At 44.3% G+C, this 16,331-nt stretch overlaps 1 protein-coding gene across 3 annotated transcripts in view; it reads right to left on the bottom strand.

Moving 5' to 3' along the window:
* Window positions 1-1,742: 1,742 nt before the first annotated feature.
* The window catches only part of CLIC6 (chloride intracellular channel 6), a 34,049-nt gene continuing 19,460 nt past the window's right edge, over window positions 1,743-16,331 (bottom strand). Inside the window, exons 1-6 of one of the 3 annotated variants that reach the window (XM_056329640.1) lie at window positions 9,807-10,386; window positions 8,508-8,617; window positions 7,942-8,067; window positions 6,655-6,761; window positions 5,636-5,817; window positions 1,751-4,237 (exon numbers count right to left, since the gene is read on the bottom strand). In XM_056329640.1, coding sequence (XP_056185615.1) covers window positions 4,076-4,237; window positions 5,636-5,817; window positions 6,655-6,761; window positions 7,942-8,067; window positions 8,508-8,617; window positions 9,807-9,887 — 768 coding nt within the window. In that variant the 5' untranslated portion in view covers window positions 9,888-10,386 and the 3' untranslated portion in view covers window positions 1,751-4,075. Of the gene's footprint in view, window positions 4,238-5,635; window positions 5,818-6,654; window positions 6,762-7,941; window positions 8,068-8,507; window positions 8,618-9,806; window positions 10,387-16,331 lie in introns of those variants that run through there. The other 2 variants (XM_056329638.1, XM_056329639.1) reach the window with 2 other exon arrangements.

The raw sequence follows: 16,331 nt of genomic DNA, 5'->3' as shown, positions 1-16,331 counted from the left end.
GTCTTACCATATTTGCCTTGCGTATAATAGATGCTTAAAAGGGACATATAACAGATTTTATTTGAAATGATAATAAAACCATTTTTTGTACAAGCAAAACCACAGAGACTTCTTGTGCTAATAAGCATTTGGAAATCAGTAGCTCTATCTCCACAAACATGTCTTTAAATAGTGGAACATGATCTCTGCCCTGGCATGGGATCAAACACTACAAACCTGTGTCTAAATACAACATCTTCCTGCATGTCAAGGCCACTCAGACAGCTGGTGGTACTGTTAACACCACAGCTTGCTTTCTCTCTCCCTTTATCGCATCTAATTTGTTCTCCAGAACACTGTTTAAAGAAAATCTTTCCATGGTCTCAATAACTCAAATGCGGACAGAGGTATTTTCTTAAAATGTGTTTTAGGAAGGGTGAGGCTCAGACACTCCACATGCTTAGAAGATAGGGATTCATTTCCTGTGGGATCGTGCAGACACTTTAGCTCACCCTGCCCCAGGACAAAAGAAGTTACTGCAATTTTCTGATATGCTGGGTCGTTTCTATGACTTCTCTACCAACATCTCGTCCCTGTGTTGCCAGATATACACAAACACCAACCATAATGTGCTGGTTTAGGTAGCATCATGTGTGCCCAACAATCCATTGTGGACGGCTGGAGCAATGAACTTCTTTTGCATGAGTTAAGAGGAATAAGGAAACCACAAATCATTAGGTTTCAAAAACTATCAGTGGCCACAAGCATTTAATCAAATATCCTTCCAAGCAATGTCAGATTTTAAGGGAAAAACACACCTCTGGTGAGTTCCTGAGGCTTTTTTTCCCTTCACCTGAAAGTACTGGAAGTACAGGCATGTGATTCTGATGAAGCCTGAGAAAAAGAGGACAGGGTGCAGGGGGATGGTTGAATGATCTAGAAGCAAAAAGAAGTTTCATGGTGTCTACAAACCATAAACATGTACGTAACACAGAGCCTGGTATGGCTTTTGCCCTTTTTGCTCAGTAAGAATGAATGGTGATGAGCTGCTGCTGAGCCCAGGAAGTCCAGCTCCTGAGCTGCAGCCAGCCCTGGACAGAGACATGGGTGCTAGTTTGGATTTGGAAAGCAGGCAGGGCCAGGCCACAGGGTAGTTGTTACCGTGGGCCCAGGGAAAGGAACCCAGTGTGGGACCTTATGGAATAAAAGGGTGATACTTATTCTAAACAGCACATATTTTACTCACTTGCGGTGTCCCATGGGTCATCTGCACCCAGACACCCACCCAGACAAACTGTGTGAGGGGACAGGCCAGTGCCACCAGCTGTGAGGTCCAGGAACAGCTCTTGGTTTCTTCACTGGTGACACAAACTGTTTTCTGGATGTGCCTTTTGTAATGTTCAGGGGTTTTTCAGGATCTTTAAGTCAAAGGCAAAATTCCTGTTTCCTATTCTTCTGTTGTTTTATCAGGATGTTTTACAGCACCCCTCTTGTTCCTCCTCATCTCTTTACTTGAGCTTGAGGCTTCAGTTTGTTCTTTGCCTCCTTGCTATCAGGTCCTTTGAATGAATTTACTTGTACAATGTCCTGTAGCGATCAACCTATGAATTTTTTAACCCTGTTTTTTGTATTTCTTCTAGTGCTTTCACACATATTTTCATTAATCTTCACCAACTTCAAGACTTGTTACAAATACTCTGAGCTGTGCCAAAGACCACTAGCTCTCACCAATGTCGAGACATGATTTGGAGATAGGTACTTTCCCCCACAACCAGCGTGGCCACCCTGTTTCTAGGAGATAGAAACGAGCCATATGGATGTGAACCACACATTGCTACGTGCTCTCAAGGCCAGAGGATAGCCTAGGCTCTCTTGTTGTTTATTGATGATAAACAGCCATAACTGTATTTATGGTGAGAAGAGAGAGCCAGGAGCCATCTTCTGCATTTGGATTTCTGCAAGAGCTGCTGAGCAGTCTGGGCAGTCCCTGGCTGTTTTGGATCACCCCAGTTGGATCTTGCCAAGACAGAACAGTTACAAATGTGGCCAGCCCCAAAGCAGCATGGATGTGGGACAGTTGTAGGTGACTTGGCAGTCAAGGATCACATGCTGGCCCTTTGGTATTTTATTATAACAGGCACAGCCAGTATGTATTGCTCCCAAGATCTCACTGCAGGTCTGAAACATGTATGATTCCTCCAAAACAAGTGAAAGTTGGGTTAAATTTTGCCTTGTATTTCTTAAAATCTCGGTCACTGTTACAATGCAGCTTACCAGGAAATTTTCAAGGAAATAAAAGACAGAACACTGCTCAAATTACTTATGAATTTGTATATTTTCTATTTAAATTTGTAAGGCATATGAAAAGAGTATACAGATTTAATTTTTAATATGTAATATATATGTATGTATGTATTTGAAACAGTTAGTAATATGTGATGAGTGTTCAGTTACCAACCCCAATATGAGAGTTCACAGTTGAGAGTGAGAGGGGAAAGGTATTTTGTCCGTTTTCTCTAAAGCTGAAGTAAAACTACATTTAACACTGCTTACAAATAATTGTGATGACAACACATTTGCATCAGAACTGTGTAGTGTGTGAGATGAAGACACCACAAACACAATATATCTGACACTTGACTATTACTATTAAGTAATGCTTTGTTAGAAAGCAGGTGTGTTTGACATGGGCAAGGATGAATGACTGGTCTTATTATAGCGTCTTTTCGTGGCAGGAGGTGCTGTAAAGGCTATTTTTAGCCATTTTCACATCTATTATGTACACACAGGCAAAATCCATCAGAATGAAACTTCCAGGTGACCCTATGACTGAAGCATTGCTCCTGTGTGCTTGCTGAGGGCCTGCTCAGCAGAAAGCAGCTGTGGACATCTCTTTTCGTAGTCCACACAGCTCTAATAGTGCGCTCCCTGATGCCAGGCTAGGGGGTCTTTCTCACCAGTACTGACCACCTTGAACACAGACTCAAGCAAGGCTGGAGGGTTTCATCTAATCCATGCCCTGCCTAAGGCAGGAGGTAGGTCTGTGTTGTTCCTGGAAGATACCTGTCTGGATCAGCTGTAAAGCTCCCAGCAGTGAAGTCCTAACAGCTGCCCTGGGAAAGCCAATATGCTGGAGCTTAATTAGGAAAAGGAAGTATAGAGGGACTGTTTCTTTCCTCTTTGCTTTCCAAAACCAAATGAGAGTCATGGAAGCATGAGAAAGAGAATCTACATCAGTGTCTGGGGGCAGATGTTCACCCATTTCTTCTGTCTCCAGTGACAACCAAGCCTCTCCCTCCTCCCTTGTCAAGTTTCTATTGTCTGATAGTCCATACACCAGTGATAGTCTGTGTTCCTCTCTTTGGGAGCGCCGAGAGGGAAGTTTGATGGGTTATGCAGCCCTGAGAGAGAAGGCAGGAATTTTTTAAAATTTATTTTTTTATATCAAAGCAGACTCATGCAATGTAAAAAGGAGTTGTTCTTCATTGACCTGTCCTGCAGGTCTCTAGCATGGAGGAGAGGGCCTCCGGGACATAAGGTGTGGTCCCACCTACAGGCTGGCCTCTCTCCTGGGTTAACCAGGGCACTGTATGGGCACCAGCTGCTGGCTTGTGGCCCTCCGAGGCTTGCAGAGAAGCAAACAAACCCTCCTGGTAACTGTGAAGTTTGGCAACAACTGTGAAACAGAGATCAGAGGCAGCAATAACGACAGGTTAAATGTGTGTTAGAAACAGGGCTATTTCTTCTCAAATTTCAGTAATTTAGCATAAGTCACTAGTCTGTAATATTGCTATAATCATGTGACCTACACTGTTCCCCTAACTTCAATAAATGCTTTAATATTGACTGATGCCTTTCTTTAACTTGTAATGCACAACAGACATTCATGTGTGCAGACATCTGTACAGACACACAAACATATACATACATAATTTAAGAACGAGCAAATAATGCTATACAATCATTATAAAAGAAGTATTGGCCAATAGCAGAACTTAAAATTACACTGCAGAATGTATGGTGGCTTTTGCTTTTTCCATCTTGGCTGGTGCCCATCTAAATCTCAGAAGCTATAAAGAACGGAGGCATCTTCTGTTTACTTCATTCTCTTTGCAACATCCAAATAGGCATATTCAATTTCTTGATCAGCAGGACAAGTATTTGTAAATTCATCTCTTGCATATGCATTGTTCAAGTATCTTGAAATCCCTGTCATTTCAGGTGGAAAATCAAAATTTCTGTATTTTTTTGCAACAACCTTTTATTAAAAGAAAAAAGAAAAATACCATTACACACATGATCTGCAAAAAAACCCAAATCTACTCTTTATGCACATTTTTAATTTTCAATGTGTAAGTCTGTTGTTATATGCCACACAAGGGGAAAGGAGAAGGAAAGACACGCAAAAAAAAGAGAAGATATGGGATGAAGAAAGCTAGCTAACAAGCTAACTCACTTTAAAGGATTTATTTGTTATAAATTTTCAGCTAGAGCTATGCAGAGCTATGTGGACCAGTAGACCACACCTGGAAGAGACACAGCTTAAAACGGCAAAGGAGCTAGCATAAACCAGAATTAACAGAATAATCTTACAGTAACAAACTGGCCCACACTTTCACTGAAACAGAAAGGAAAAACTTGAATTAAAATACTAAATTTCAGATGGCTAGGGAAAACAACTATTGGGCAATACCTAATCCCTCCCCGCTGGCCAGTAAGGACAGTGTGATGTTCATCCTCTATCATCCTTTGTACGTTCACCTGAAATAAGGTGATTCTCCCTGTATTGGTTCTGCTGACCCTTGCTCCCTCTTGAGCTTCGCTGTGCCTGAGCTTTACATGGACGTGGGAAAGGGCTCATTCCCTTGCTGCTCTCTGGAACAGGTTCAGCTAGAACATCTCTGGGGAGTTTTCACTTGTGGAGTTCTCAGAAAGCAATTCAATCCACTCTTCCTCTGGCAAAATAGTTGTCAAAAAGGAAACATTCTGAAGTGACCTTGTTTGTTTGAAAACCAATAAATTTCCAGCATGGCCATTTCTCTTCCAGAGCCTGGTTAGCTCCAGAGTAGCCCAGGGACAGGCTGTGACAACACCCGGACACCTCAGTTACCAGGACTGTCAGATGTGTGTGGATGCTGCACAGGCCTGCCGGGCTGGGAGCCTTGGCTGGAAGGCAGCGGGCGGTGGTTACCCTGCCAGTATTATTGGTACTAGTGGTGATATTCGGCAAAGCAAGAGTTGGATGAAAGGTGAGGAAGACAGATCTTAATTTCAGCTTTTGCTGGATTCTTGAATTGGCATGGAAAAAATAATTTAACCTTGCCGGTCCATGGTCATGAGCACTTTGTAAATGAAATGCAAATGAAAACACTTCTCAACAGCACTAGTATAGGAACCTGTTTCATACTTGCGAGAGGCCTAGAGAGTGCAGTCACAGCCCAGACATGAAATCAGATATTCTGGGCCCAGAGCCACCAATATGAGGATCTGCCTAGCTGTGCTGTAATGAAACGGCCTTGCTCATTAGCATTCAATGTCCCTCCCTACACAGCTGCTGTGTGGCCTCAGAACAGATACAGCATCCTTTGCTTTTTAGAAAAGGACTTAAGCCTCTGTGCCACCCTGCTCTTTGGGAAGCTAAAAAGCAAATGCAAACCTTGATTATATGGAGCTTTGGTAGGAGGTTGCAATCCGCTAAGGTGAGCTCATCTCCATCCAGGAACTTCCGGCTGGAAACAGTGATCTCCTCAGTGCTGTAAGCATCGATTTCATCAGGCAAGGGGCTATTTAAATAGTTGTCCAGCTTCCTCAGGGCTTTAAGCAAAGATTTTTCCAAATCTAAGTTAAGACAATAAAAAGGTCATTTAAGTCTCTACCAAGGTCTCTCTGACACCAAGCAGAAAGGCAATTCCTGCATCTTGTCTCCTGGCACCAACCCAGCTTGCAAACACCTTGCCATGCCAGTTCCTGCAATTCCTTTATCCTAGGCTTATAATGTAATGCTGGGATAAGAGCTTTAAGTAGCTAAAGGGAGTTCTGAGAAAAAACAGACTGGAGCTGTGTTACCAAAAAGGGCTCCTCAGACACCTCTGTGGAGCGTGCTTTTGCAGAGTGGCCCAGCAGAGTCACTCCATCTTCACATCGACTCCTGCCTTGGGAGCCACGGAGCAAGTGCTTGCCCACAGGTAGGACAGTAAGGCTGGGAGTGATGACAGCAAACCAGTGGGATGCCACTTTGGGGTGTATGGGAAACTCTGGAAAGAGGTGAGTTAAGGCATGGTGGTAGTGAGGGTCCTGCTCTAGAAAGACTTGCCATGGGGCTAGAGTCCTCATTATTTATGGAAATGGTGTAGAAAGGCCAGATCTCAGTTCAAGTGGGCTGTGCTTTTGGCAGAGCTGTGTGGAAGGCATAGCCTTACAGGCTTGAGAGCTGAAGAAACAAGGAGGAGCTGTACCTGGTGCTCCCATGCTGACAGTAGTAGCTGTGTAAACTAACTTTGGGAATCCTCAAATAAGAGAGTGAATAGGCCAGACTTCCACAGTCTTTACGCTCTGGAAAATGACTGTTTAACCTAAGCTGTAAATGAGGTATCTCCAGCACAGTGTACTAGAATTGTACAGCTCTAATTTCCCCCAATAGCTACCAGGGCTGAAAAAAAGGACTGCAGCACATACTTTCATTAGCATCTTTTCTTGGGTTCTTTATGAATGCAGAGAATTTTGCAAACACATCATTTCCTGCAGAGTTTGACTCAGGGTGGTTCGGTGCAAGTTTGGGATACCTGAGGAGTTAAGAGAAACAAAAAGAAGTTACATGACTAGCCTTTATTTTCGTCTCCACTAACATACATGATTTACAGTGCAGCGTCACAATACGCAGCCACATAGGACTACAAATGACTTAGTAATTAATTTTAAACCATACCTAAACCATGTGGATGATTACCTTTTCCTGAGGGAGATGGGAGATGACTGTAAGGCTGCAAACACTGCCCAAACAGCCCAGCGCCTCTCCCAGGCCTCCTCCACTGGAGGTGAGGCTGTGTGGAGCATGGCTTCTGCCGTGAGAAGGAATGGAGGGAAAGTCCCTACTCACACTAGCCGCTGCTCCTCCCAGCCTCCTCACCTGGACCCCTCGTGCATCAGCAAGCTCAGAGCAGCCAGTCCAGTAGCTGCTGCTGCCAGGGGCAAATAGGAAGGGAAAAGTGGAGGGGGGGAGCTGCTTGCCCAGTTTAAGTCAGGTTCAGCTGCTTGAGAAGGGAGCGCTGCCAAGGGGGCTGCTGTCCTGGGGGAGAGAAGGTGTGTGGGTGGGGGACATGATGCTGCTGATGGTGGGACAGCAGGGTTTGGGGTGAGGTGGGAATTGCTGCTGGGGCGGGGAAGGACAAGTCCAAAACTCAGACCCTGGTGTGCACCAAGATGTCCCACCTGGCCACTCAAAATGAGCCCCGCTATGTCTGCCATGTGGGAGGCTTTATCTGCCCTTTTCTTCCAACTACCTGCTCCCAGTAAGTGTAATTATTTGTATAGTGTGAAGAGGGAAACCTTGAACAAACACAAGTGGCGGAAAAGAGGTCAGGTTTCTGCAGTGGCACACAGGCTTCTGCACATGCTTGCTGCAGTGGCGCGGATTTCGTGCCTTGGGAACAACTGCGGTGGCACAGCAGTGATCTCGGGGCAAAGGCAAGATCAGCAGGAGGAGTGCCACCGGCATCTCAGAGCCACCCCAGGGCCACCCCTGGCATGGTGCTGGGCTTCAGCACCGTTTCACACCAGCCAGAGTTACCCATGCAAGCTCCACTGCGGTGGCCGTACCAGCCCCCGTGAGCCTCCCAACATGCAATTACAGCACGTGCAGCTCGCTGCGGGCATGACCTGCCGAAGCCGAGGGGGTTCGGTCACTGACCCCTGTTGAGGGCTGTGAGGGGCTAAAAGCAAGAGAAGCAGCCAGAAATACAGTACCGGGGCGGTGCTAGCTTTTCTTCCAAGAACTCCTCGATCTTATTGACATCAGTTTTCACTTCACCATCAAATGTCATGAAGGGGGGGTTTGTTCCTGGGGCAAGGTTCTGCAGGTCAGCAGGCTTTCTGATAAGAGGAAAGAGATGGGGTTAATCCTAACAGGAACCACATTTGAAATTTCTACACTTAATCGCAATGAACTCTTTCACCTTTAAAATGGCAGGCTGCTCTTCGTTACAAAATAAAACTTAGCCAGCTGCTTCACACTGGTGGTGTGAAAATTCGCGAACCCATATCTGAATGTGCTCTGAAATGCTTAAAAAAACCCGTAAAATCTTCTGTGATATGTTACAGAGACCTACTGAAAAACAGGTTAAAATCCCAACTGCTTCAAAGGAGTTAGTCCACTTTATACTAGTGAACCCTAAAGAGAAATCAGGCATCAGATTGTTAATGTAATGCCAAGCCATGGTGCACATTTCAAATCTATCAGAAGAGAATCACCCTCTAAAATCACCATTTTGGAAAAGTTGTTCTGAAAAGGAGAATTCTGTTTACAATCTCACCTTTTCAAATCCACGGTTGTGACATTAAATATGACACCTTTTAGCCACAGAATCATAAAGAGACGCTGAGAGAACGGGCAATTTCCAATACTTTCCCCATCACTGCCAGCCTACAATTAAAAAAAAAAAAAAAAAGTATACATACATCTGTGATGCTAGCAAAATTTGACAGCAGATGCAGTAGGAAAGGAGAAAACCCAGATCTGCTATGAGCACCTATAGCATATTAGTCATCTCTTCTAATACTTATTTTCCTGCAAAATTTCTTTATTATCCTCCTCCAAACATGCACACAGATATGATGAAGAATCCTGTCATTTTGGAGATGTAGTTTTTCATTAAAATGTATAATTAATATTGCTATAAGTTAGAAAATAAAACTGAAATCACAGCAGTCCTTCCAAAGGAAATAGTCTCCACCTCATTTATCAATGCGAACATTAATCTACCTAAGTCACTGCAAGATTAAAACACATTAAATCAGTTTACGATCAGAGGAAACAAAGAAAGATTACCAGCATAAGTTGAGATGTAACATCTAAAGCACTTAAGGGCATAAACAGAATATATCAAATAAGACTCTCAAACTAAGCAACGGTGAGGGCCACAGAGAAGGAGGGAAGTTCGGCAGTAGCCTTGCTCCAGCTGAACCCACGGGTCTTAGAGCTTTGCTGATCTGAGGGCTAATGAAGCAGAAGTGCCCCAGCCCCCTGGATAATCCTCCTTGTTACAGACACCAGGCTCCCACTTTTAAGACTGAACTGCGGCCGTATCCAAGTCACATAACCTCTCTTTCTGTGTGCCCCTGTAATAAAGGTCTTTCCTTTTTGGCTAAACAAATCATCAGGTGTCAGTGTAAAGCACATGACGTGCAACTCGCTGTGTGCATGGCCATAGAAGTGTTACTCCACATACCTTGCATTGCATTTTGTTAAGAGGCTTCATAACAAGGAGGTGAAGTCTTGCATAGCTGCTAAGTTTGGCTTACACAACACTGTTGGAAGAGACCAGAGGCCTAATTTTTAAGCCTTTCATACGATTCTCCTTAAGCAGTTTTAAAACTTAGATTAAACGTAAGGGCACAGAGGTAAAAAAAAAACCAAACCAACAGATGTATAATTTACTTAGTTAATAGGTTAGTTCATTTAGGTTTCCAGACCTTATAACCAAACAACACATGTTAATGAAACCAGTCCTGCTTGCTCTTTCACCTTCCTTGACACTATCAAATGAATCTCAAATACAGTAAAAAGTCCTCCACAAACACACACTGCTGTTGGACCGCTTTACAGTGCTCACCTTCACAAAGAGCTCTATGTCTGGAAACGAGCACCTGGTCTGGAGCAGGCAGGTTTCTGCCACGGAGCTTGAGGGACGCATGAGGAGGGACGCTCCTGTGGTTTGAGAAACCGTCTTATCCTGCCTATCAACCCGGAGGATTCTGCTCTGGTAACTCCCTGCTGCTTTCTGCTTCTGGTACTGCAACAACCACTGGCTTTGTTGGCAGTGAAATCCAGAATAGCCTATTGCCTTAAACACTACCAGGGGAAGAAAAATTTTAGAAATGCTAAAACAGCTGGACTGCTGTGTTAGAAAAGTCTTGTTTTGTAGGCGGCAAAAATGAAAGCTGGTCAAGAGCTACTATTGTATTTTTCCTCCTACTCGGGGCACTGCTTTCCAGTGCTGTACAGTTTACAGCAACAAGAAGATAAAAAACTACTGTGTGTTTCACAAAAATGAGACTAGAAATGCTGCTAGCATGTGCTTAAAACAGAACTAAATACATGACACCACCATTTTGTCTCATCCTGCCTCTTATGTCAAGTGTTACCCATCCCCCAAGGAAAAAAAGGGGGCTGAAGGGTATTACTGTGACCCCTTGGTGCCAGCAATGGGCACCCCCACCCTCTGCCAGGCTGCACTGAGGGGAGAAGCAGCAGCCAGGAGACGTTGTTTCAGATGTGCCGTGTCTGGAAGAGGCAGGCAGGTACATCTAGTGATGAGTTGGCTCCTGCCAGCTCCTTTCCAGCTGCCGTTTGCTCTCTGGCAGTGGGGGTGCTGCTGCCACCGCCCCCCAGCCCACTGCCCTCACACCAGCTGTGCTGCCCACAGCCCACTGCCTGCCTGAGATGGGTGTCAGGGAAACACCTTGGGGACAGCAGCCCAACCTGGTACCACCCTGGGCTTTGGTGTCTTAAACAGTTTATTATAGAGGAATTTCAACCATTAAAAAAAGTCTGTGACGAAATAATCTTATAGTAACTGATTGCTATGGTCTGGGAAAGGAAGAACACGTGTCCAGAACATACATTCCTGTATCTGATTTGATATTTTTATTCAGGCTTTGACAGGAAAGAATAAATTACCTCAGCAGGATTCAGGTACCATTTGGAGAATATTCCAGGTAAGCTCTGTGGTCAAGAAGAGCTATGTGATCAAGAGTGACAGCAGAGTGAATTTTTCCTGATCAATTACTATCTTCTGCTGGCCATTAAATGCTAAAACTTTGATTCCCTCTAACTTCTGCTGTGGGAGCTAAGGAAACACAGCTGTTGCTTCATTTTGTCCCCCATCACCCTGGTGACAGTACAGTTCAGGGAGCTGGACACGGAGCTCCAGCCTGCTCTTCTGAGGAAATATCCATAGGTAGAGCCAGACACCTGGGTCAGGAGAGACCCGTGACCATGACAAACACAGGCACGAAGCAGACACTCGGTCCCAGTTTGTCCCCAACTGGAATGACATATAGGCAACCAGGAAGGTGAGGGACTGGCAGCCCTGGAGATTTACAGAAGCAACCTCCTGTCCTGTCTTGTTTCTAAGTGCAAACATTTTAACGTCCATATCTGCTTGGGAGGAAAATTCACTACAGCACTACTGTTTTTCTGTTTTGCAATGGATAAAATAGCAAACAGTGAATATCTCAGCCTTTTACCTTCATGCCTCTCAGCCTGCTAGCAACCTTTCAAAAAACATTAAAAAAAAAATTGAACACCAAGGAATTGAATAAAACAGGATTAAGCATCACTGATGACAGCAATGCTCTGCCAACTGTAACAACTGAGATGATTGTTTATTTGGTACTTTTTGACTACTTCTGTGGGCTAGTTCTAATAATGTTAAACATGCCAATGAAGTCCAAAAGGCACCTGACCTTCACGTACTGTGCTGTCTCCCGTCCCATGCTGCCTACAAGGGACATTTAATAGTGTACTGCCATCTTAACTGTGTTCTGTGCAATGCTGGTGCCATGGTCTCTAGTGAAGTGCTGCAGTGTTTGCCCAGCTTTGCTGTCTCCAGTGGTTATGGTAAGCACTGGGCTTTTACAGCAGAAACTAAATTCACAGAGACTAGCATGTTTCCCCATTTACGATGTGGCCATGACCCTTCTCACAGGCCAAGGAGGAAATCTCCTGAGCAGTTTCCTTGTGAAACTACTGGTGCACTTCATCAATATAGTTCTAGTCTAAAAGCCCATGCTATCCAGGCTGTGTGGTACATCCCAACATCTAAGACGGGGCCACGTCCCCTAGGGTTGGTGTGCCTGGACCAAGAACAACAGGCAGATCTTTGGGAGTTACTCAGTCAAAAGCCTTGGCCGCTGCGGTCCTACAGTAAGGATGGCCACAGCCATTCAGGTAAGGACAACTGGGAAGCTGATGAACCACATCAAGCTTTAGGAAGCTGAAAACCATTTAGTCCCCAAGGGCTTGAGCTCTGGGTGAGAGGTGAAGGGAGGACAAATCTCTATAGACTTGCCACAGCAGGGCTGGTGGTGGATATCTCCAGGTTTCCTTCAGTTCTGCAGAGCTGGAGGCAAATGACAGTAGCCCACGCAGTAGCACAAGCAGTGATTAAACACTTCCCTACTGTAACAGTCACCGGCAGCCTGAAGTGACTGCAAAACCTTGAGCACCAAATCTGATTCAGACCTTGACATGGCTTGAACTGGCAGCTCAAAGATGCTATAGTTTCCTACAACCTTTGCTGAAAGCCCAGAACGCTGATATTTTGGCCTTCTGCAGAAAACAGGGTGAACACAGCTAACTGAACTGCCTTCAGATACCTCAGCTTGCATATTGGATTAGAGGAGACTATTCTGTTCTCCAAACTCAGCTCATCTAGTTTGGGGAGCTACAATTCCTACTGGACATAACAGCATCAGTGACACATGCCAAAGGTGCTTGTTCAAGTTTCCAAACAAAGAGTCTGCTGTGATGACACCAGCCACTCAAAAATCACAAGCTGGGACACTGAAATAGCTTTATAGCTGTGTATCGAGCAACACAATAGCTGAAGTATGCCGTCATCATGCGATAATGTACTTTCCAACAAAGCAAGGGTGGTTTTTTTACAGAGGTGAGACTGTGTGTCAACATCTTACTTTGCAGGGACATGACGCAGCAGTCGGGGAACCAAAAAAGACCGGCCTGTCCCATATTAAAACCCCCAGGAAGATAACGCAGCTAAGGGCATTGCAGCCTGGGAGCAAAACGCGCTGCATTTTCCTCCACAGGACTGCTCGGAGATGTGTAACTTTCAGCTGTGCTTGATACATGCACAGAATTTAATTAGTCTTCCTCACAAGATTCAGGGCGAAATCTTAACTCCAGTGAAGTCAGCCGAAGTCTTTTGCTGTTGATTCAACGGAGGATTGTGTTTCCAGACTGGTTATAATCTTAATAACCAGGCAAATGCTGGTGTAATTGTAGGCAATGCTGCAAGTTGGCCTCCACCTGCGATCGGTGTGACATTCTCTAAACATCCAGATCTTGTGGGTGAAGTGGGGCAAATCCCCAAAACACAAAGTTGTTTTTGACGCTTATCTGCTGCTTAAATAGATGGCTAGCCAGTGTCTTGAGTAAGTGGCATTTACGTTTTAATTGTGATTGGTCAGGAGGTCAATGTGCTTTTTCTAGTAATACTAGGATTTAATGAATTCATTAATCAAACAATTAAGACAGCCATAGCTGCAGAGGAGAAGAATGTCTGGCCGTGCAGAGACACTTCCATTCAGAGCCTTCAGAGCCCTGGGCAGCGATCGTATATTGTGACAGTATCAACCTATGACAGCTCTCCATAATCATGTGCCAATACTTAATGGGATTATTAGCCTACACTCTATTTTCATTCATTTTCCACTGTTCCACACTCTCTTTAGTCTTTTTTTATTGTTGTTGTTGTTGTTCTGGGTCTTACTCAAAGAGACTGGGAAAGGGAAAAGACCTCCACACCCTTCTTTCCACTGCTGCTTAAGCTCACAGGCAGGAGCACCACCATGCCTTAGGATAATTTCACAAGGCAGGGAGACCTTCTGCACAAGGTATTAAAGAAGGTCTCACAAGAACTATATTCAGTTTCTGGAGCTGCTGCTGCCACCTTGATTCAGTAGCTCTGCTTTTCTGAGTGGCCTTGAAGAGGTCACTTGCCTCCACACCCTCATCCATAGCAAAAGGATAATGACAGTGACTTTACCCGGGGGCCACACACCATATGCCATTCTTAAGCCAGTAGTTAGGGTCCTCCCTGAGCTGGAGTTGCTTTGCCCCTGGAGCTGTTGTAAGAATTTGTTTCGTACTGTTTCTGTCCAAACATCTCAGGAACCAGGTTTTTGAAGGTTCTTCTGCTGACCTCAAATGTCCTGTGCCTTCAAAATCACGATGAGTAAAATTTGTTTTTCCTGGACTTTTTGTTTTCTTTTGAAGGTTAGGCACAGAAGAATCATTTCAAAAGGAGCAGAGAAGGCTTTTTATTTGTTTTCATATAATTATATAATCCCTTTGAAGCTACAATAAAAAAGAGAACAAGGAGCATAACTTTTTTTTTTTTCCCCAAAAAAGCTGAACTCCAGTTCCATTTCTTTCTTTGACACAAGGGAGCTAAGTTACCTCCTTTCCCATATTTATGCTGGCGTAAGAGGCAGGTTTATCCAGCAAGTGGAGCAGAACCACTGCCTAGTGGGAGACAATGAACCGTCCAGCTGGGACCAACATCATGGATCTGCCCTTGCCTGTTCTGCTGAGCTAGCTGTCTCAGCCTGAACTGGGACTTTCCTCCAAGTTTCCATATTCGATCCTCAGCTACTAGGCAGTTTTTGTGTGCTCTTCATTCTCACACCACACCAACAACTCCCCTCTCCTATTTTACAACCCATTTGATCTCCTGTCAAAGAATAGGAACCACAGCAACTGTCTCAAAGCTACTGCCTGAAAAACTACAAGGAGTTCACAAGCTTGGGCTGCCTGTGGGCAGTAACTTTAAGTCTGGGTGCGACTTTCAAGACCAACAGCTATATTGCTTTAATTCCTTCTAGAGACTCATTTGTTCTGCACTGGCATGGATTAACTGAGCTCACTGCATTCCTAGCATCGACTCTTGCCCTCAACCAAGACCTGCAATGCCAGCCTGATGGCAGCAGCTGCTATGAGTAGCTACTGCTGGCTCTGGACATGTAGTAGCAATGCAAGAAAGGGCCCTGTGGCAGACAGCTCTGTGTCCTGCCCTACGGCACTGCTGGGACTAGCCATTGAACTTGGCTGCACAATGGCCAAGGAGAAAGGGGAGGGGAGCTCCCAGTGCCTCCCCTCTCCTCCTCACCCCTGAGATGAAATCCCACTGCCCTCTGGTTTACCTTGAAGTGTCCAAGCCATTTTTTTAAGATAACAGGCAGGCAGACAGAGGGAAGTAGTGTGACAGCATTCCCATACTCCCACCAGCGCAAAGACCTCCTTCGGCCTTGGCAATCAGTTCTGAGAAGCATGTGGATTTGACTGTAGCTACACTCAAAAATGTCTATTTTCTAGACATAACTATGTTCTGTTAGTGTGCTATGACAGATACATTGTTTTAATTAAAAAACAACAACAAGCATCTCCTCTTTGAGGATACAAAATATGTTTTGAAATCTTGATGCCTGCTACAGTATTCATGCAGATTCCTGTAACACTGAAAAACCCTAAAATTGGCAATATTACTTCTGTCATGATTACAATAAAAATATAGTTACAAGTCATTCTGGTTCACTGAAGGCAACTATAATGCATTTAGTAACATATGAAGTTCTGTGCTAGGCACAGAAGCACCACAGGCATGTCATTTGGGTCAGCTCACGTTCAAACTTATGCTTTTTGCGAGGAGGAGACAGATTACCTGGAATTTTCTGTATCTAAACATTGTGTTCATTTTATGGCCTAAAGGGTAGTGCACGAACACCCAAGCACTGAATTTTAGAGAACTCTTTTGATGCCACCTACTGGACTTAAAATGGAAATCTTGACTTCTGCTGTTGGCTCCATGCGCAGTGGCAGCCTCAGAGGTTGGCACATACCAAGAGAGGTTCTGCCTTGGAGCCACCTCTGCAGCAAGACGCCTTGCTTTTTGCTAATGGCACTCTTGAGAGTACTTGAGATGCTAAAATTGTACTTCCAGGCTAAGTTTTAAGATAAAGCATCTGTAATTTAAAACACGTTTTAATGGAAAAATAAAAATTTTGCCACTTATTTTTCCAATCTTCTAAACAGTCATGTAGCTCTGTCTACCCGCTAATATCCAACCCTTAAAACAGATGCTTCCAGCTGCTGTCTAATTTCTCAGCCAAATAACAGAAATATTAATTTTTAAAATGTTTCTGGTGGTTGTGATTCCTGCACATAAATTGTATTTTTGGTACTTGCCAGGGTAGACTCTTGCTGTGTGTGTCATCCACAATAGTTAAGTTCAATGAGAAAGCTGTGTTAAGACTCTCCTTCAAGTAAAAAAAAAATGATTTCCCCTTACCTTTCACTCTTTAAGAGAAAAATAAGCACCTTGGTATTGAAAGTGTGA

Source organism: Falco biarmicus, chromosome 2 (genome assembly GCF_023638135.1).
Source record: "Falco biarmicus isolate bFalBia1 chromosome 2, bFalBia1.pri, whole genome shotgun sequence".
Taxonomy (NCBI): Eukaryota; Metazoa; Chordata; class Aves; order Falconiformes; family Falconidae; genus Falco; species Falco biarmicus.
Note: the sequence above shows the minus strand (reverse complement) of the source record. Positions and strands in the feature narration are given on the sequence as shown.